This window comes from Phyllobates terribilis, unplaced genomic scaffold (assembly GCF_046119375.1).
Source record: "Phyllobates terribilis strain yellow unplaced genomic scaffold, ASM4611937v1 Scaffold_9__5_contigs__length_417890890, whole genome shotgun sequence".
NCBI lineage: Eukaryota > Metazoa > Chordata > Amphibia > Anura > Dendrobatidae > Phyllobates > Phyllobates terribilis.
Window position 1 is genome coordinate 170,331,662 of NW_027362769.1, and position 21,820 is coordinate 170,353,481.

Below are 21,820 nucleotides of genomic sequence, written 5' to 3' on the forward strand. Positions count from 1 at the left end.
CATCAGCCTCAGCGGACCCTGCAGCAGCGGCGGCCACAGTGACCGCATCACAACGGGTGGCGTAGTCGACACAACGAACTTTAATAACATCAGTAAGGACTGCCACATAACACTGAGCTTGACGCCCTGGGCACGGGACCGGGTCACAGCCGCTCGGAGACTACAACCCCCCCATCTGATCCGGTGCCGGGTATTCCCCTCAAAAAGGAATATGTCCCAGGGGGCGCGTCAACTTTGGCGTAGTCGGCAGGATTACGTGCCCGCAACACCCGGGTACTGCGTGCCTGAAGAAAAGTGCAAGTTTACCTCAGAAAGAAGACTCCTGCCGGTTCCGGAGGGTCCACGCCATCGGACTCCATCACCAGTCGTTTCCCGCCGATTGTCCGCCATTTCCAGCTTGTTCCCGCCATCTGCAGAGTTTCCCGCCACTGGGAAGCGATTCCCGCCAAAACCGCAGATTTCCCGCCTTGGAAGAGCAGCGGACGCCATTATGGGCGTGCCAAAGGAGAGCAAGAGGCCACCTCCCATCGTGGGCCGGGACAGAAAATGGCGCCAAAAGTGGAAACCGCCCCCACCAACAGAGACTGTGATGCTGGAGGTGTCTGTCAGCGTGAAAGAACTCCCCCTGGAGCTGACAGTCACCGAGTTGCCCCGGGACCGCCCTCGAAGTAGGAGGAGACGAAAGAAAAGAGAAAAGATGGGTGTCGCTTGGAGCAGTCTAGAACGAGCGCACCCGGAGGCAAGGTGTCTAGAGCGAGAGCACCCGGAGTCGAGGAGAGAAAGAGTAGACCCGGGAATGGAGCGGCAGCAGAGCAGCACCGGCCCGCTGGCCAGGAGCCTGCTGGAGGAAGAAGGAGGAGAGCAGAGCAGCACCGACCCGATGGTCAGGAGCCTGCTGGAGTCAACAACCCCGCTAGGCTTAGCGGAGATCCTGGCGCAGCTTCCCCGAGACCGGGAGTGCGCGCGGAGTGCCCTGGAGGGCCTCGCGGGAAGGATGGCCCGAGTGCAGAGGGAGATCCTGGCGGAGTGGGGCCGGGAGATGGCCCAGCAAGCTGGAACCCGTCCACGGAGCCCGCTCCCTTGGAAGAAGACATCGACTGCCTCTGCGGATGACGCGGGAGGACCCAAGGCCGGAGACGGCGCAGAAGAGGGAGCGAGACGCATGGCAGCAGGTAAGGGGGACGCCTATACCCCATACCGGAAGACCGCTTACCTGCCCCAGCTCCCCGTCGCAGAGCCCGAAGGTCCCCCGGCCGTACCCGAGACCGCCATGACACCGCCACCGACTAGGCCCCGACCGGAAGCCGCCGTCGCGACCCCGGTGACGTCACGCGTCGTGACCCGGAGCGTGGCGAAGGAGGAGGAGCCTCCGGCCTGGTCGCAGGGCCTAGCGTTTCCGGGCGCCGCATCCCCAGCAGAGCCATCTACCTCCGCGGAGCCTCCGGCCTGGTCGCAAGGCCAGGTAGCCCAGGGCGCCGCCGTCCTAACAGTTCCATTTACCTTCCAGATGCCCCCGGCCTGGCCGCAAGGCCTGGGCAACCTGGGTGCCCCCACCATCGCGCCCGCACCCGCAACACCAAGGGTGCCATATCTGGGAGAGGACCCCTTCAGCCAGCTAACGTGGCCGGACGGGCGGCCTTTCATCTGGCCCAAAGAATTCTTGGAACTGGAGCGACAAAAGAAGTTGGGGCCCTTGTGTGAGCCCCTAATCCCGGCTCCGAAGCCCGTGACTCGGGTCTCGCCTCCACTCGAGGAAGCCCAGTTCGTGTGGGACCCCACGGGAGAAGATTTGATGGGGTTCACCGGAGAGACTCGGGCAGCTGCAGCAGAGCGTACCGAGTGTTACCGTCAACAGCTGGCAGAGTTTAAGAGAGAACGGGAGGAGAGACGGGTCAGAGAACAACAGGCCCAAATCCAGAGCGCGGAGCAGAAGAGCCGGACTAGGAGGAACCCCCGTGCAGCGCATTGTCCCCGCACCATCGGGACAGTGATAAAGTTCAACCCGCAGCATGGGTGGGGCTTTATTCGGGACCGTAACAACCGCGGTGACGTTTTTGTGACCCGCAGAGATGTCGAGTCCCACCTGCCGGAAGGTCACAAAGGCCGTGACCTCTACGTCGGAGACGCGGTCACTTTCACCCGGCACAAGTGTGCCAAAGGACCTTACGCCCTCCACGTACACCGCCTGACGGAGGAGGAGTTGCGGTGCGAGGAGGAGGAGTCAGAGGACCCGGACGGGTCTGAAGAAACATCATATCAAGAAAGAGCAGGAGGAAGACGCCGTTGAGTGCGGCAGAGCAGGAGCTGTAAATAGTTACCCAATCGGGGTATATAGAAACTGAAACTGTTGCTGCTAAAATAGTCCCCGTTGGGACCAGTGAACTGTTACCCGTTAACCCCTTCATCCTACAGGCTGAGGACTGTGAGCAGCCATTCCCTTTCCCCTCCTTACCTGGCCGAGGACTGAGAGCGGCCATATCCCCTGTATATAGTTGCGCGTCCTAAAGCGCCCCCTACCGGTTTTATATGAGAAACTGTTTTTCAAAAGACTGTCGCACTTTACCTGGTCACGAGTTGCACGGTGACCAGAGGAGGAAGAAAGAAAAAGACGACGAGAAAGTTTTATATATATATGTTTTATGTGTTTTACATGTTTATAAAAATTTGTATGTTTTGGTGTTTTATGTCTTGCAGCCCGAGGACGTGCTGTGATTTACCAGGGGGGAATGTAGCACCCTGAGGATTCGGCTGCTACAGGGGTATTGCACCTCAACCCAGAGGTGTGATATTCCACTCCCGGGTAAGGAAGGAGTGTGGAACTGAGCTCAGATAGACTGCATGCACTACATACATCCCATTCCAGAGGAGCAGGCCGACGGCACTCCCACTTAGAAATGTGCAGGTGCGACCGAGCCTGTTCCTGGCTGGAGTGGGAGGGGGGAGGAACATCCCATGTAGTGTAGGGGCAGAAAGGGGGAGCAGTCTGGGTAGTGATAGGAGCTCATTGGGTGCTGGTCACCTGAGCTCACACATAGAGGGTGTATATAAGGTGGGCACCATCAAAGATCAGGGTCAGACGCAGAGAGGAAGTCAGATGCAGAGGACAAGCCTGCAGCAAGAGAGAGAAAGAAACAACAGCCCTGGAGAGAGAGTGGAGTGCAGAAAGACCCAGAGGGGGACAAAGAAGGGACCCAAGAACCCAAATAAGAACACCGGGTGAGGAGTCAGCAGAAGGGTACCGGAACCCAAGCTGGTGGGGGCAAAGACATTCCCCAGCCAGAGACCGGAGACCGTGGGCAGTGTCTGTCACGGTCACCCACTACATTCACCCTGAAGGCACACCACATGGAGGGTCAGGGAACCTTAGGCCAAAGGTTGCCCAACAGAAGGCCCGAGGGAGCTGGATTTAGGTGAATCACTGGTGGGGACGGCTGAAGAAAGGACAGAGGGAGAGCTCAGGGCCACGCTCCGGACTTGTTTGGGGGTTGGCTGGATCCAGGACCTGGTGGACGCAGCACGGCTCGGGAGGTCACTTGGAGCTAGAGTGACCAGGAACATCTGCAGTAAGTAAAGACCCTTAACTGCACAACCCGAGTCTGTCATCATTACCGGCTGCACCGCACCACCACAACCCCCATCCTCTGCGCCTGTCCCCTCTGAGGCTATACCCCTCCCGTTGGGGGTTATCCCACCAAGCTGTGCACCCACCATCAGCCTCAGCGGACCCTGCAGCAGCGGCGGCCACAGTGACCGCATCACAACGGGTGGCGTAGTCGACACAACGAACTTTAATAACATCAGTAAGGACTGCCACATAACACTGAGCTTGACGCCCTGGGCACGGGACCGGGTCACAGCCGCTCGGAGACTACAACCCCCCCATCTGATCCGGTGCCGGGTATTCCCCTCAAAAAGGAATATGTCCCAGGGGGCGCGTCAGTAGTAATCGTAGCTTTTAACAATAAACCACAAGATTGTTTAATTATACAATCTCTCGTCATAATTCTTCACTACGGAGGAGCGCGGATTTTTTACCAGCACCTACTTTTAGAGAAGTGGGCAGAGCTTAGTCGCAAGGGGCCGTGGCTGAGCGCATCCGAAAAATCCATCATAATTTATGCCACAAAGTAAATTAACAAAATGGGGGGGATTCATCAAGGCTGGCAATTCTCTCACCAGTCTTGATGTGGGGGCGTTTTGAAACAGACACTCCTGATTTACTAAGAGGCTCATAATAGTGTGCGTTGCTGGAGTAAGATTTCAGGCGTAGCGAACGCTGCTGCCAGTCATGAATTTGATGAGCGGGGTTCATCACGCCCTGCCCCATCCTCGTTCAGCCCACTTTATCAGAACTGGGGTGAGAATGACGTAAAGACACCAAAAGTTGCATTCTTTGTGAAACCTCTCGTTTGCACTAAAAATGCAACTTTGATGAATTGTCCCCATTATTTTGGTGAATTGTGGGCCTGAAATGATTTTCGCAGGCCAGCCTCTTTGATTTCGCTAAAAATCCCACCAAAAAGTGGGAGCGCGGACCCTGATACATGTGGGAGATTGGTATACCAAATTATTTTTTTTTTACAATTTAAGTTCCAGAAGAAACATTGCATTTATGTAGTTGTGATTACTGGCCAACATTTCCTGGCATATTTTAATATATAGAAAACCTATCTGCCTACCATATAATACATGGTCCGCAAATCCCTATAATAAAAGCAAAACCAAAAAGATCTATTCTGGAGAAAGAGGTTGCAATGGGAGAGAGGAGAAACCTATCCCTCCGAAATAGGTGATAATAAAATCTATTGATAAATATTCTCCAAACAGACACATATAAGGGAAAATAGAGAAAATATTCTTTATTGGAAAAAATATAAATATCATAAAAAATTATAATCCATATATATATAAATAATAAAGTACAAAGTGAGGGCAGCAGGGGAGGGGGAGAGAAGACGGCTAAAGAGTAATGTAATAAGATGAATAATATAACAAAGAGACAAAATACATGACGAAGCCACTTCCGGGTGAAACGCGCGTCGAGGCTGCCTTGCACTCCCAGCATTCTCTCCCACGCTGACTTGGACTTTACTGACATGACCCAAGGTAATGGAAGCTCCATGTCTGTTTCTATGACTCACTGACATGTATATCTTATTGCGCAATTATCATGATTACAGTCTATTTGACAGCGTATAACCATTCTGATATCTACCTGCATGTATTTTATATACAGGATTATTTGGTTTTATGCTAGACATGTTCTCAGCTTCCCCTAGAGGATTTGTAATCATTATTATTTGATATGGTCAGTATTGGGATTTATTATCCACTGGCAGCATATTTACACCAGTTATGTATTGAATGCTATCCTGGGGTGCTAGTCTCTTTGTTATATTATTCATCTTATTACATTACTCTTTAGCCGTCTTCTCTCCCCCTCCCCTGCTGTCCTCACTTTGTACTTTATTATTTATATATGGATTGTAATTTTTTATGATATTTATATTTTTTCCAATAAAGAATATTTTCTCTATTTTCCCTTATATGTGTCTGTTTGGAGAATATTTATCAATAGATTTTATTATCACCTATTTTGGAGGGATAGGTTTCTCCTCTCTCCCATTGCAACCTCTTTCTCCAGAATAGATCTTTTTGGTTTTGCTTATATTTTAATATATAGCATCTGTAGATTGGCGCCAGAAATTTGCACCTTTTTAATCAATCCCAGTAACTACGCTTTCTGCCCAGTAGAAAACCGCCACATAGTGATCTCATGGCCTTATTTACTAAAATGTTGATTCCAGGTTTTGATTTAAAGTTTTTAAACTTTTTAAAACTTTAAAAACTTTAACTCAAAACTCGACATCAATGTTTTAGTAAATAAGGCGATGAGATCACTATGTGGCGGTTTTCTACAGGGCAGATAGTGAAGTTACTGGGATGACAAGCTCTGCACTGCTACATCTCTAGGTGCGTTTATTTGTGACTCTTTGGAGCGTTTCCAGCTTTTTGGATAAGGGATCTGTAACATTTTGCCTGTTGGATGATCATTGCTGTAATCTGTCGCTTCTGCTTTCCAGATGACAGGAGATCCAGATGGGACCGCTGGGGTCTCTCACGTAGTAAGAAGGACAAGATGACATCCCAGCCTTGTATCCCTGCCAGCCTGATGAGTGAGGACGGCAGCATAGTAGGAAGGCAGTACATCCGCAATGAATCAGGTAGGAGATGTACACAGGCTTTTACATCATTGTTGTTAAAGTTTTAGTTTTTTTTTTACTTGAGATTTAACATTTTTTGTTCAGTCTAAATTCTTAAACAATAGGAAAAAAGAAACATAAAAAAAAATAATAAAGTGCAATTCAATCGCGAAAAGCGCTTGCAGCCACACGTTTCACCGGCAGTGACCTCTGTAGGGGTAATGTAGCATTACAAGCCAAATCCATGGCCGTCCTTCCCTCACAGCATTATAAACACCTAATTAATACATAAATTAGCATATAAGTGTATATTATTATATGTATTCATATGATAACGTTTCATTCAGGAGGAGCCCTTCCCCCACGGTCGCCTCTAGACAAGTGAGATCGTCTTAAAAAATAAATTCAGCCCTGTTGCCACTTTTGATGAAAAAAAAAACTCTATGGCAGAAGACTAACTAACGGTAACCTAACTAGTGGTCAACTGGTAGAAAAGGTCATCGTCACATCTGGGTATGAAAGTAGAAGAACGGACAAAACAGCATAGTCATAAGAAAATAAATGTTTATTTGAGCTGATACAAGCAGTAAGAGCCAATAACTCAGATTTAATCCCTCTTTAATACTCCTCTCCCTCCTCTCCTTCTCCCTCTCCTTCCACGCTGTCAGTGCCGACCTCTTCGTAATCCTTCTCCAGGGCCGCCATGTCCTCCCGAGCCTCAGAGAACTCCCCTTCCTCCATGCCCTCACCCACATACCAGTGCACGAAGGCACGCTTGGCGTACATCAGGTCAAACTTGTGGTCCAGGCGAGCCCAGGCCTCGGCAATGGCGGTGGTGTTACTCAGCATGCACACAGCGCGCTGCACCTTGGCCAGGTCTCCACCGGGAACCACAGTTGGTGGTTGGTAATTGATACCAACTTTGAACCCTGTTGGGCACCAGTCCACAAACTGGATGGTGCGCTTGGTCTTGATGGTGGCAATGGCAGCATTGACATCCTTAGGGACCACATCACCGCGGTATAGAAGGCAGCAGGCCATGTATTTGCCGTGTCTGGGGTCACATTTCACCATCTGGTTTGCCGGCTCAAAGCAAGCGTTTGTGATCTCAGCCACTGTGAGCTGCTCATGGTAAGCTTTCTCTGCAGAGATGACGGGGGCATAGGTGGCCAGGGGGAAGTGGATACGGGGGTAGGGCACCAGGTTGGTCTGGAACTCTGTCAAGTCCACATTCAGAGCACCATCAAACCTGAGAGAGGCTGTGATGGAGGACACGATCTGACCGATCAGACGGTTCAGGTTGGTGTAGGTCGGGCGCTCAATGTCAAGGTTCCTGCGGCAGATGTCATAGATGGCCTCATTGTCCACCATGAAGGCGCAGTCTGAGTGCTCCAGTGTGGTGTGAGTGGTGAGGATGGAGTTGTATGGCTCAACCACAGCGGTGGAGATCTGTGGAGCAGGGTAGATGGAGAACTCCAGCTTGGACTTCTTACCGTAGTCAACAGACAGACGTTCCATCAAGAGGGAGGTGAAGCCTGATCCAGTGCCACCACCGAAACTGTGGAAGATGAGGAAGCCCTGGAGACCTGTGCACTGATCCGCCTGATGGAGATGAGACACAAAAGAAAATTAGACTTTAATGTTACAGAAGACAGGATTAATAACTCCAACCCGATTGTCTCCTCTATGTCCTACCATCTCTACTGTTGGGTTGGGTTCAACATTGCAGAATACATGAACATTTCCATTAACTCACAAGCTTTCGAGTCCTGTCCAGCACCAGGTCAATGATCTCCTTGCCAATGGTATAATGGCCACGGGCGTAGTTATTGGCGGCGTCTTCCTTGCCAGTGATGAGCTGCTCAGGGTGGAACAGTTGTCTGTAGGTTCCGGTTCTCACCTCATCTGTAGGAGGGAAGCAATGGAGGTTTCTATGTGAGATTCAGAAAGTCCGCTCCTCTCATCTCCCCAGATCTTCACTATACTCACCGATCACAGTGGGCTCCAGGTCCACAAACACAGCACGGGGGACATGTTTACCAGCCCCCGTCTCACTGAAGAAGGTGTTGAAGGAATCGTCTCCTCCGCCGATGGTCTTGTCACTGGGCATCTGCCCGTCCGGCTGGATACCATGTTCCAGGCAGTACAACTCCCAGCAGGCATTGCCCATCTGGACTCCAGCCTGGCCAACGTGGATAGAGATACATTCCCTCTGTATGGGGTAGATGGGGGGGATATGATTAAGGTCAGACATAGAATAGACATAGAAGATGTATGTAACACGTCACAGATATCACACAGACCAGACTGATACATTGTAACAAGCAGTTTATATTGGAGAGAAGACACATAATACATGAGACAATCACACATAGGTCACATATATGGGGCATGAGATCAGACATGATACAGGAGACTGGACCGTTCCATATGATATTATATAGTCACATATATGATATATGAGATCGGACAGTCGCACATAAATTTTGGATCTATGAAGTTGGACCAATTAGTTTGTAATAGTTTAGATTGTCAGCATGACGTAGCAGATTAGATTGGATAGATGAGATTGTATAGATGATGTCGGCACTCACCATGGTGTCGGCTGTAGGTCTCCAAGCTCCGGTGAGTTATGTCTTCGGATGTGGAGGGTTTCTGTCCTCTCCCTGTTCTTCTCTCTATATATATAGGAGTCAGAGTCAGCAGAGTCCTTAGTAACATGAGGGCGGCGAGAGGAGCCGGGGGGAGCAGGTGACCCCCAGTCTCCAGGACACAAGAGCCCTGCCCTGTGTATAACACAACACAACCGTTACCAGGTACAATGCTGCCACAATGTCACCCCCAGGGCAGCAAGGAGAATGGAGGGAGGGAAACGTGCACAAAGCAGGGAGTAGCAGCACCAGAGCAGCGCAGGGGACACTTTGGTTTCTTTTGTGTTTCTAAACACACAGTTTACTGTGCTGTATCAATAATTTTCCCTTTATTCTGCAGTCACGGTGATTTCTGCATTACATAATGTGTAAAAAGATATTTATTTTATTCAGCATAAAATTAATGTTTTTCTTCATTGTCTTTTTTTTATAATTTTATTAAACTTTCTTTAACTTATATTTTTCATCCATCTAGGAGACTTTCACTCTCACGATACAATCAGACGGCCGTATTTTCTCTCATCCAAGAGAATCGGGCCGAGTATGCAAATGACTCTAAACAAACTCTACATGTCAGCGTGGCGTGATCCGAGTCTCTTGGATGAGGAGAAGATGGAAAACAAAATTTCTCCATCTTCTCCATTGTGTGAGTCCGTGGCAATCGCACCAACTCCGAGGTTTTCCACGCACCCATAGACTTGAATGAGTAACTGGTGTCCGATCCCAGCTTGCTGTGCATCAGCGCTGCCCTATATAACATGGGTTCCAGTGCTATCCGATAAAATACTGGAGAGCATTCGCTCGATGTACACGCTGGTGTGAACGAGCCGTTAGGGCAGAGATGTCAAACGCAAACACACAGAGGGCCAAAATGAAAAACTTGGACAAAGTCGCGGGCCCACCAGTATACAGTATAATGGGCCCCACATAATCCTCCATACAGTATAATGGCCCCACATAATCCTCCATACAGTATAATGGCCCCACATAGTCCACCATACAGTATAATGGGCCCCACATAGTCCTCCATACAGTATAATGGCCCCACATAGTCCTCCATACAGAGTAATGGCTCCATGTAACATACCTGGCGGCGTCCTTGCATAGTGGTCCATCTCCCACTGTGCAAGAGCGCGCACTTGATCTCCTGTCCAGAATGTCTCTCTGGCTTCCCTCCATGCTGTCTGTTTGTGTCTGTTTCTGCTGCTTAAGGGCGGCGCCCGATCACTTCCTGCTTTTTGTACCTGCTGTGGGTCACACCCCTTGTGCGTCCTCAGCCTATTGCTGTCTGTCACCTGGTATATAGCTCAGCTGCGCCCATCTATTCCTGCCTGAGCATAGTGTTTCTTTCAGTGTGTGCTTGCACTCTGAAGGTGCCAGGTCCTGTTCTGTGTTCTCTTTTCTGCCTATCCTGGAGGCTGTATTTCCAGGCCTGTCTGAACACGCTCCTAGCCTGTTCCTCCTGCCTTCTAGGGGCCGATTACCTAGACCTGTTCCTGTATCTTGTCTGACCTGTCTGAACACGCTCCTAGCCTGTTCCTCCCGCCTTCTAGGGGCCGATTACCTAGACCCGCTCCTGTATCTTGTCTGTCCTGTCTGAACACGCTCCTTGCCTGTTCGTCCTGCCTCTCTGGGGGCCGTATTCCCAGACCCGCTCCTGTATTTTGCTGCAGTGTCGGTCTCCTCCGTACACTCAGTTCCAGTCTGAACTCTCTCCTATCCTTTACCTGTTTTGCCTCTATGTCCGTTCCCTTCCTTTTTCTGCAGAGTCTGAACTCGTACCTAACTCCTGCTTGTTGTCTCTGTACTCCCGTTTGTGAGTTTGTGGTCCACTCGCTACTTCTCTGCAAGTACTCTGTGAGTATCTGGCTCTGCCTTTCCCTTCCTGTCTGTTCCGTGTGAACAGAGCCCTGTCCCCCCTGCTCAGCCTTGCCAGCTCTGACTCCTTTGCTCACCGCTCCGGCGGTTCTAGCCTGCTCTGACTCCTTTGCTCACCGCTCCGGCGGTTCTAGCCTGCTCTGACTCCTTTGCTCACCGCTCCGGCGGTTCTAGCCTGCTCTGACTCCTTTGCTCACCGCTCCGGCGGTTCTAGCCTGCTCTGACTCCTTTGCTCACCGCTCCGGCGGTTCTAGCCTGCTCTGACTCCTTTGCTCACCGCTCCGGCGGTTCTAGCCTGCTCTGACTCCTTTGCTCACCGCTCCGGCGGTTCTAGCCTGCTCTGACTCCTTTGCTCACCGCTCCGGCGGTTCTAGCCTGCTCTGACTCCTTTGCTCACCGCTCCGGCGGTTCTAGCCTGCTCTGACTCCTTTGCTCACCGCTCCGGCGGTTCTAGCCTGCTCTGACTCCTTTGCTCACCGCTCCGGCGGTTCTAGCCTGCTCTGACTCCTTTGCTCACCGCTCCGGCGGTTCTAGCCTGCTCTGACTCCTTTGCTCACCGCTCCGGCGGTTCTAGCCTGCTCTGACTCCTTTGCTCGCCGCTCCGGCGGTTCTAGCCTGCTCTGACTCCTTTGCTCACCGCTCCGGCGGTTCTAGCCTGCTCTGACTCCTTTGCTCACCGCTCCGGCGGTTCTAGCCTGCTCTGACCCTTTTGCTCACTGCTCCGGCAGTCTCGCTCCGCTCTTATCCTTTTGCTCACTGCTCCGGCAGTCTTGCTCCACTCTTGCTCACCGCTCCAGGCGGTCTCGTCCTGCTTTACTCTTGCTCACTGCTCCGGCAGTCTCGCTCAGCTCTGATCCTTTGCTCACCGCTCCAGGCGGCCTTGTCCTGCCCTGTTCTCGCTCACCTCTCTGGGCGGCCTCACTCTGCTGTGTTTGTCCGCCACATCTGTGGTTCTGTTCCTGAGTCTCAGTGTGTACTGGGTCCTATCCCGCCAGTGTCCCTACCTGCTAGTGCCTCCCTGTCTGCACTCTAGCTGTGCTTGCCTGTACCCCTCTGCCTGTATTGTTCCTGAGTCCCAGTGTGTACTGGGTCCTATCCCGCCTGTGTTCCTACCTGCTAGTGCCTCCCTGTCTGCACTCTAGCTGTGCTTGCCTGTACCCCCCGGCCTGCATACCCGCCTGCCTGCAGACCAGTCGTGCCTGCCTATACCCACCAGTCTGTGTGCCAGCCTACCAGTCTGTTCCTGTATTCCCCTGTGTGGGTCAACAGCCGTGTCCGGGGTCTGTCCTGGAGTAGCACCTGGTCCCTCTGCTCGGTTCCTCCTTGGTGCACTGGCGTCGTATGCCGTCGTGCGACCCTGGTCGGATCGGGTGAATACCTAGTTACGCCCCTCCAGGCATTCACTCTCCGGCACGGTCCAGTGGAATCACTACAATCACACGCACACGCCGCTCAGCCCGGGCGTGTGCATTACACTCCACATACACCTCCATACAGTATAATGGCCCCACATAGTCCTCCATACAGTATAATGGGCCCCACATAGTCCTCCATACAGTATAATGGGCCCCACATAGTCCTCCATACAGTATAATGGGCCCCACATAGTCCTCCATACAGAATAATGGGCCCCACATAGTCCTCCATACAGAATAATGGGCCCCACATAGTCCTCCATACAGTATAATGGCTCCACATAGTCCTCCATACACTATAATGGCTCCATATAGTCCTTCATACAGAATAATGGGCCCACATAGTCCTCCATACAGCATAATGGGCCCCACATAGTCCTCCATACAGTATAATGGGCCCCACATAGTCCTCCATACAGTATAATGGGCCCCACATAGTCCTCGATACAGTATAATGGGCCCCACATAGTCCTCCATACAGTATAATGGCCCCACATAGTCCTCCATACAGTATAATGGCCCCACATAGTCCTCCATACAGAGTAATGGCTCCACATAGACCTCCATACAGTATAATGGCCCCACATAGTCCTCCATACAGTATAATGGCTCCACATAGTGCTCCATACAGAATAATGGCCCCACATAGTCCTCCATACAGTATAATGGGTCCCACATAGTCCTCCATACAGTATAATGGCTCCACATAGTCCTCCATACACTATAATGGCTCCACATAGTCCTCCATACAGAATAATGGGCCCACATAGTCCTCCATACAGCATAATGGGCCCCACATAGTCCTCCATACAGTATAATGGGCCCCACATAGTCCTCGATACAGTATAATGGGCCCCACATAGTCCTCCAAACAGAATAATGGCCCACATAGTCCTCCATACAGAATAATGGCCCACATAGTCCTCCATACAGAATAATGGCCCCACATAGTCCTCCATACAGTATAATGGACCACACATAGTCTTCCATACAGTATAATGGGCCCCACATAGTCCTCCATACAGAGTAATGGGCCCCACATAGTCCTCCATACAGTATAATGGCCCCACATAGTCCTCCATACAGTTTAATGGCCCCACATAGTCCTCCATACAGAATAATGGGCCCCACATAGTCCTCCATACAGCATAATGGCCCCACATAGTCCTCCATACAGTATAATGGCTCCACATAGTCCTCCATACAGAATAATGGGGCCCACATAGTCTTCCATACAGTATAATGGGCCCCACATAGTCTTCCATACAGTATAATGGCCCCACATAGTCCTCCATACAGTATGATGGCCCCACATAGTCCTCCATACAGTATAATGGCTCCACATAGTCCTCCATACAGCATAATGGCCCCACATAGTCCTCCATACAGTATAATGGGCCCCACATAGTCCTCCATACAGTATAATGGCCCCACATAGTCCTCCATACAGTATAATGGGCCCCACATAGTCCTCCATACAGTATAATGGCTCCACCTAGTCCTCCATACAGTATAATGGCCCCACCTAGTCCTCCAAACAGTATAATGGCCCCACATAGTCCTCCAAACAGTATAATGGCCCCACATAGTGCTCCATACAGTATAATGGCCCCACATAGTCCTCCAAACAGTATAATGGCTCCACATAATCCTCCATACAGTATAAAGGGCTCCACATAGTTCTCCATACAGAATAATGGCCCCACATAGTGCTCCATACAGTATAATGGGCCCACATATTCCTCCATACAGTATAATGGGCCCCACATAGTCCTCTATACAGTATAATGGGCCCCACATAGTCGTCCATACAGTATAATGGCCCCACATAGTCCTCCATACAGTATAATGGCTCCACATAGTCCTCCATACAGTATAATGGCTCTACATAATCCTCCATACAGTATAATGGCCCCACATAGTCCTCCATACAGAATAATTGCCCCACATAGTGCTCCATACAGTATAATGGGCCTTACATAGTCCTCCATACAGTATAGTGGCCCCACATAGTCCTCCATACAGTATAATTGGCCCCACATAGTCCTCCATACAGTATAATGGCCCCACATAGTCCTCCATACAGTATAATTACCCCACATAGTCCTCCATACAGTGTAATGGCTCCACATAGTCCTCCATACAGTATAATGGCCCCACATGGTCCTCCATACAGTATAATGGCCCCACATAGTCTTCCATACAGTATAATGGCCCCACATAGTCCTCCATACAGCATAATGGCACCACATAGTCCTCCATACAGTATAATGCGCCCCACATAGTCCTCCATACAGTATAATGCGCCCCACATAGTCCTCCATACAGTATAATGCGCCCCACATAGTCCTCCATACAGTATAATGGCTCCACATAGTCCTCCATACAGTATAATGCGCCCCACATAGTCCTCCATACAGTATAATGGGCCCCACATAGCGGTGGTGATTCTGGTGTTGTAGGCCAAATAAACCACCTTGCGGGCCAGAGTTTGACAAGTATTCCTTAGAGTAACTCTTCCAGTGTCATAATAAGTTGTCATCTTTCTGTATTACAATACATTAATTCCTAGCAGGAAAAATAATCTTCCCTCATGTAACAATTGCTTACGTAGCTACTGAGAGTCAAGAAATTCCCCAAATTTATTAAGAACATATATTATTCCTTTGCTACTAAATCCATATGTAACCAAGGTGAGCGCTGAGGTGGGATAAAGGAAGGAAAGCCTACATGTCTGCCCTCGATCGTTGTGCCACATGCACCATTATCAGAAATGTAACTCAGTTTGAGCCATTTTTGTCACCATGTAAAATGACGTATTTCAGGACACTAATAATAACTCTCCTCAGTGACTTTGCAGTGTCACATATCACCACACTGAGGACGGTATATTATATCTCAGCCTGAATTTTAGATCGATTTTGCATAATTTTGACCCCCCAACGCAGGACCCAGGAGTCAAAACACAAGAACAGGGTGGAGGGAGGCTGAGATGGAAACCCTGGGATCGGGAAAAGTGGGAGCAAATCGTTAAGGTTTATAGATTAAATTGTGGTGTAAATTATGCAGAAGTGGCGCGTGTGGCCGACACGGTTTATGTAAACACGTCAAGCGCGTGATTACGCGGACATATGGCGCACACCATTAATACACCTGGATCATTTAACGACTGCTCGTAGACTTCACACCTTCTCTAGACACTTTTCTAAACTTTGGAGACTTTAACACCATCTGGTGAAGCAGAATCCATATCTAATGTTGGCAGCCATGAGCCTAACTTCTAACAAGTCTGGCAAGTTCTTCCTAGTCTATCATGCCACGTGCACCATTTTCATACATTTGGTGCCATTTCTAACGCTTTTTTCCATCCTGTAACATGAGACAAAGAAACAAGACAAACCTCCATTCTTGGTTCCTTATTTCCCTCTCACCCTCCCGCCACTCTGCTCTTGTGTTTAGTCTCTTGGCTCCTGCCCAGAGGGTCACATTATACAAAGAGCAGGTCTGAGCTCTATTATATAGCGGCCCGGGGTGATGATACTCAACGCTGCAGAGTAATGTATCATTTAAATAATAAAATTATTATTTAAATAAAGTAAAAGCATCATTTTCATCATTTTACACGGTGACAAAAACTGCCGCAAACTGAGACCAATGTATCACAATGCTGCATGTGCCACCACAATATGTATTTTATGCCAAAATAAAAGTGCATTTAATGCATTTTATGACTTTTTTAGAAACTTTTCTTAACTTATGATCAAGACCTACAAATTCCGCACACACATAAATTTGGCGCACGTTGTGTTCTTCACTTTTTTTGGAGCATTTTCTACCATAATTCATTTTCTTTATTAATCTTTCCTGGTTTCTTATGATCTATAAATGTCAAAAAAAAATGGCGGGTTTTATAAATGGCACCCTTGGACTTGTCTTCCTTTCATGATTGGCATGCATATACTCCAATGTTATGTATGAAAAAAAACACACATACCTCTGATAACTTTTGCACACTCCTTTTCCGCGCTTTTAAAACTTGCAAACTTTTGCAGAACTTTTTCCAGGTGCGGTAATGGTGGGACTGACTGCTGCGCTGTTCCCACCCCATGTGAATATACTGTCCGGGGATGTTTCCACTCACTGACAGCATGCGGAGATCTTCAGAGGATTGAGAATATGAAGTCTAATAGAAAATTGCCAAACTTTTTATTTTATATTGATTAACCTTAATTCACGTGAAATATAACTAAACAGATTTGTCATTCAGGAATCTGGAAAAGCTGGGTGACATGGGGGAAATAATAATGGCGGCGATATTATTTGTCACTCACTTCCGCAGAAACAAGATGGCTCAAGGACTTGTTGCCTGTTTTGCTTTGGCTGTACGCACTTTTTTATAGCATTGTTTCCTTTTCTGTAGATTTCCCACCAGTCTTCCATATAAAGCTGAAGGATATTGTAATACTGGAGGGCGATTCTGTGTCATTATCTTGTCTTCCTGCCGGCAGCCCCGCACCCCGGATTCTATGGAAGAAAGGTAATTATGATGCACCTTTGCTTTTGAACTGTCCAAAGTGAGTATCTGCCTTAGTTGCCTGGTCCGACTCTCTGTGATTTAATTAATTTCAGCATTTAAATTTCCTTATACATCTTTAGTATTTGTAGCTTCAGGTTTCTGATACCAAGCTCCAAATCCACTGCATAGATGTTGAGTAACATGATAAAATGCTGACTTCCTACAGCCACCACCAGGGGGAGCTCAGGAGCTTACTGCATTCAGTTCACACCTAAAACTCAGTAATAACACCGGATGCATTGAGCTCCCTCTAGTGGTGGCTGCAGGTAAGCACATCTTTATCATGTAGTTTCACAACTGTGCAGAGAAGGAACTCTGTATCAGAAAAATTAAGTTGTGGTCACTATAAAGATTTATCAGCACAGAATTTTGCATCTATTTGGATAAAACAAAATGGTAGGCATTCACACGTCCGTAAAAGTTAAAAAAAAAAAAAAAAAAATCTGCATCTTTTTGTGAGCGGCCATATTTAGTGGTAATGATATGTCTGACATTTGCTCCGCAGGCCATATCTTATTCTAGGGTTGAGAACCTTCCTGCATTATTAATATCCCATCCTCGGCCTCTATATACTGTGTGGTGCAATCATGTGGAGCGAAGCATGGATGTTTGTAATAAAACAGATAGCCTTAGCTCAGCTATAAAGTGCCAACGTAGCAGAGCTGATCTGGTGAATATAGCAGAGCAGGTCAGCACGCTGGATTATTTTATCACGATGCAAAGTACTTCAATGACACATTCAGCTCTGCTACATCTATGCTCATTACCTTTCCATTATGTGGGACTGTCGGCACCGTGGAAATCCCCGCTGTCCTCCCATATACCATGCTTATACAGATTGTCGTTCTCTTCTCAGATAAAGTGGTCATAGAATCCAGAGGACAGGTCAACATAAAATCAAATCCAGATGGACGCCAGGTTCTTACTGTCACAAGGGCCGGCCAGAAAGAAGCCGGGCTGTATGAGTGCGTGGCCGCCAATGCCCTGGGCAATGCCACCAGCTCCTGCTCCTTAGCAGTGGCACGTATGTATACTACTTACGTTTCTTTAATATTATTGAACAAGTTTGAGAACTTATATTAATTTGGGAATATTAAATGTGACTGTAGTCGGCGACCAGTAGGGGGAGCTCACTGAATATGGATTTAAATGGCTAGTGCAAAGCTAGAAGATGGCATCACTTTATAATCCACTGGTGCCCCACTAAACCTGAAACTAAAGAGGCCGTAGGACATAATCATCATTATTCCCTGCACTGCTGCACTCCCTGTGCATGGAACAGATATTTATCTTGTAAAGAACTGTTCTGCAGTTTCCATACACAATGGCTAGAAGAGACAGTGAAAGGGCCACAATGCTGAATTAGTGTAGTACTCCCATCATTCTCAGAATCGCAGAAGTCAGACCCCCAGTTTTCATAGCATAACCTTCTTTTCATAAAATGAGAAAGCACCTTTAATGGAAGCTGTATAAATCTGTATGTAGTGAGCTCCCTCTAGTGGTGATTGTATAATCTGTATGTAGTGAGCTCCCCCTAGTGGTGGTTGTATAATCTGTATGTAGTAAGCTCCCCCTAGTGGTGGTTGTATAAATGTGTATGTAGTAAGCTCCTCCAAGTGGTGGCTGTATAAATCTGTATGTAGTGAGCTCCCCCTAGTGGTGGCTGTATAAATCTGTATGTAGTGAGCTCCCTCTAGTGGTGGCTGTATAAATCTGTATATAGTGAGCTCCCTCTAGTGGTGGCTGTATAAATCTGTATGTAGTGAGCTCCCCCTAGTGGTGACTGTATAAATCTGTATGTAGTGAGCTCCCCCTAGTGGTGGCTGTATAAATCTGTATGTAGTGAGCTCCCTCTAGTGGTGGCTGTATAAATCTGTATATAGTGAGCTCCCTCTAGTGGTGGCTGTATAAATCTGTATATAGTGAGCTCCCTCTAGTGGTGGCTGTATAAATCTGTATGTAGTGAGCTCCCTCTAGTGGTGACTGTATAAATCTGTATGTAGTGAGCTCCCTCTAGTGGTGACTGTATAAATCTGTATGTAGTGAGCTCCCTCTAGTGGTGGCTGTATAATCTGTATGTAGTGAGCTCCTCCTAGTGGTGGCTGTATAAATCTGTATGTAGTGAGCTCCCCCTAGTGGTGCCTGTATAAATCTGTATGTAGTGAGCTCCCCCTAGTGGTGCCTGTATAAATCTGTATGTAGTGAGCTCCCCCTAGTGGTGGCTGTATAAATCTGTATGTACTGAGCTCCCTCTAGTGGTGGCTGTATAAATCTGTATGTAGTGAGCTCCCTCTAGTGGTGGCTGTATAAATCTGTATGTAATGAGCTCCCCCTAGTAGTGGCTGTATAAATCTGTATGTATTGAGCTCCTCCTAGTGGTGGCTGTATACATCTGTATGTAGTGAGCTCCCCCTAGTGGTGGCTGTATAAATCTGTATGTAGTGAGCTCCCCCTAGTGGAGGCTGTATAAATCTGTATGTAGTGAGCCCCCCCTACTAGTGGCTGTATAAATCTGTATGTAGTGAGCTCCCTCTAGTGATGGCTGTATAAATCTGTATGTATTGAGCTCCATCTAATGGTGGCTGTATAAATCTGTATGTAGTGAGCTCCCCCTAGTGGTGGCTGTATAAATCTGTATGTAGTGAGCTCCCTCTAATGGTGACTGTATAAATCTGTATGTAGTGAGCTCCCCCTAGTGGTGGCTATATAAATCTGTATGTAGTGAGCTCCCCCTAGTGGTGGCTGTATAAATCTGTATGTAGTGAGCTCCCCCTAGTGGTGGCTGTACAAATCTGTATGTAGTGAGCTCCCCCTAGTGGTGGCTGTATAAATCTGTATGTAGTGAGCTCCTCCTAGTGGTGGCTGTATAAATCTGTATGTAGTGAGCTCCCCCTAGTGGTGGCTGTATAAATCTGTATGTAGTGAGCTCCCCCTAGTGATGGCTGTATAAATCTGTATGTAGTGAGCTCCCCCTAGTGGTGGCTGTATAAATCTGTATGTATTGAGCTCCCCCTAGTAGTGGTTGTATAAATCTGTATGTAGTGAGCTCCCTCTAGTGGTGGCTGTATAAATCTGTATGTAGTGAGCTCCTCCTAATGGTGGTTGTATAAATCTGTATGTATTGAGCTCCCTCTAGTGGTGGCTGTATAAATCTGTATGTAGTGAGCTCCCCCTAGTGGTGGCTGTATAAATCTGTATGTATTGAGCTCCCCCTAGTAGTGGCTGTATACATCTGTATGTATTGAGCTCCCTCTAGTGGTGGCTGTATAAATCTGTATGTAGTGAGCTCCCTCTAGTGGTGGCTGTATAAATCTGTATGTAGTGAGCTCCCACTAGTGGTGGCTGTATAAATTTGTATGTAGTGAGCTTCCCCTAGTGGTGGCTGTATAAATCTGTATGTAGTAAGCTCCTCCTAGTGGTGGCTGTATAAATCTGTATGTAGTGAGCTCCTCCTAGTGGTGGCTGTATAAATCTGTATGTAGTGAGCTCCTCCTAGTGGTGGCTGTATAAATCTGTATATAGTGAGCTCCCTCTAGTGGTGGCGGTATAAATCTGTATGTAGTGAGCTCCCTCTAGTGGTGGCTGTATAAATCTGTATGTATTGAGCTCCCCCTAGTGGTGGCTGTATAAATCTGTATGTATTGAGCTCCCCCTAGTAGTGGCTGTATAAATCTGTATGTATTGAGCTCCCCCTAGTGGTGGCTGTATAAATCTGTATGTAGTGAGCTCCCTCTAGTGGTGGCTGTATAAATCTGTATGTAGTGAGCCCCCCCTACTAGTGGCTGTATAAATCTGTATGTATTGAGCTCCCTCTAGTGGTGGCTGTATAAATCTGTATGTATTGAGCTCCCTCTAGTGGTGGCTGTATAAATCTGTATGTATTGAGCTCCCCCTAGTAGTGGCTGTATAAATCTGTATGTATTGAGCTCCCCCTAGTGGTGGCTGTATAAATCTGTATGCATTGAGCTCCCCCTAGTGGTGGCTGTATAAATCTGTATGTAGTGAGCCCCCCCTACTAGTGGCTGTATAAATCTGTATGTAGTGAGCTCCCCCTAGTAGTGCCTGTATAAATCTGTATGTAGTGAGCTCCCCCTAGTGGTGCCTGTATAAATCTGTATGTAGTGAGCTCCCCCTAGTGGTGGCTGTATAAATCTGTATGTACTGAGCTCCCTCTAGTGGTGGCTGTATAAATCTGTATGTAGTGAGCTCCCTCTAGTGGTGGCTGTATAAATCTGTATGTAATGAGCTCCCCCTAGTAGTGGCTGTATAAATCTGTATGTATTGAGCTCCTCCTAGTGGTGGCTATATACATCTGTATGTAGTGAGCTCCCCCTAGTGGTGGCTGTATAAATCTGTATGTAGTGAGCTCCCCCTAGTGGTGGCTGTATAAATCTGTATGTAGTGAGCCCCCCCCTAGTGGTGGCTATATACATCTGTATGTAGTGAGCTCCCCCTAGTGGTGGCTATATACATCTGTATGTAGTGAGCTCCCCCTAGTGGTGGCTATATACATCTGTATGTAGTGAGCTCCCCCTAGTGGTGGCTGTATAAATCTGTATGTAGTGAGCTCCCCCTAGTGGTGGCTATATACATCTGTATGTAGTGAGCTCCCCCTAGTGGTGGCTATATACATCTGTATGTAGTGAGCTCCCCCTAGTGGTGGCTGTATAAATCTGTATGTAGTGAGCTCCCCCTAGTGGTGGCTATATAAATCTGTATGTAGTGAGCTCCTCCTAATGGTGGCTGTATAAATCTGTATGTATTGAGCTCCCTCTAGTGGTGGCTGTATAAATCTGTATGTAGTGAGCTCCCCCTAGTGGTGGCTGTATAAATCTGTATGTAGTGAGCTCCCTCTAGTGGTGGCTGTATAAATCTGTATGTAGTGAGCTCCCACTAGTGGTGGCTGTATAAATTTGTATGTAGTGAGCTTCCCCTAGTGGTGGCTGTATAAATCTGTATGTAGTAATCTCCTCCTAGTGGTGGCTGTATAAATCTGTATGTAGTGAGCTCCCCCTAGTGGTGGCTGTATAAATCTGTATGTATTGAGCTCCCCCTAGTAGTGGTTGTATAAATCTGTATGTAGTGAGCTCCCTCTAG

At 48.1% G+C, this 21,820-nt stretch overlaps 2 protein-coding genes across 4 annotated transcripts in view; one reads left to right on the forward strand and one right to left on the reverse strand.

Annotated features, from left to right (window-relative positions):
• Positions 1 to 21,820, forward strand: part of SPEG (striated muscle enriched protein kinase) — a 347,211-nt gene that overhangs the window by 242,612 nt on the left and 82,779 nt on the right. For all 3 annotated transcript variants that reach the window (XM_073647347.1, XM_073647348.1, XM_073647349.1), the window contains 3 exons: positions 6,084 to 6,224; positions 16,568 to 16,684; positions 17,580 to 17,747. In XM_073647347.1, the coding sequence (XP_073503448.1) occupies positions 6,084 to 6,224; positions 16,568 to 16,684; positions 17,580 to 17,747 (426 nt within the window). The remainder of the gene's footprint in view (positions 1 to 6,083; positions 6,225 to 16,567; positions 16,685 to 17,579; positions 17,748 to 21,820) is intronic.
• Positions 6,751 to 8,943, reverse strand: LOC141161873 (tubulin alpha-1A chain-like). The gene is made up of 4 exons (XM_073647351.1): positions 8,798 to 8,943; positions 8,193 to 8,415; positions 7,960 to 8,108; positions 6,751 to 7,805 (listed from the first exon to the last, which is right to left on the reverse strand). The coding sequence occupies exons 1-4, from the start codon at positions 8,798 to 8,800 to the stop codon at positions 6,822 to 6,824; spliced, it is 1,359 nt and encodes a 452-aa protein (XP_073503452.1). The 5' UTR covers positions 8,801 to 8,943; the 3' UTR covers positions 6,751 to 6,821.

Excerpts from the sequence above, each read along its gene's own strand:
- LOC141161873 (XM_073647351.1), bottom strand. Across the intron at positions 8,109-8,192 it reads CCTGGAGCCCACTGTGATCG|ATGAGGTGAGAACCGGAACC; the intron begins GTGAGTATAGTG and ends TCCCTCCTACAG. Across the intron at positions 7,806-7,959 it reads TGGACAGGACTCGAAAGCTT|GCGGATCAGTGCACAGGTCT; the intron begins GTGAGTTAATGG and ends CATCTCCATCAG.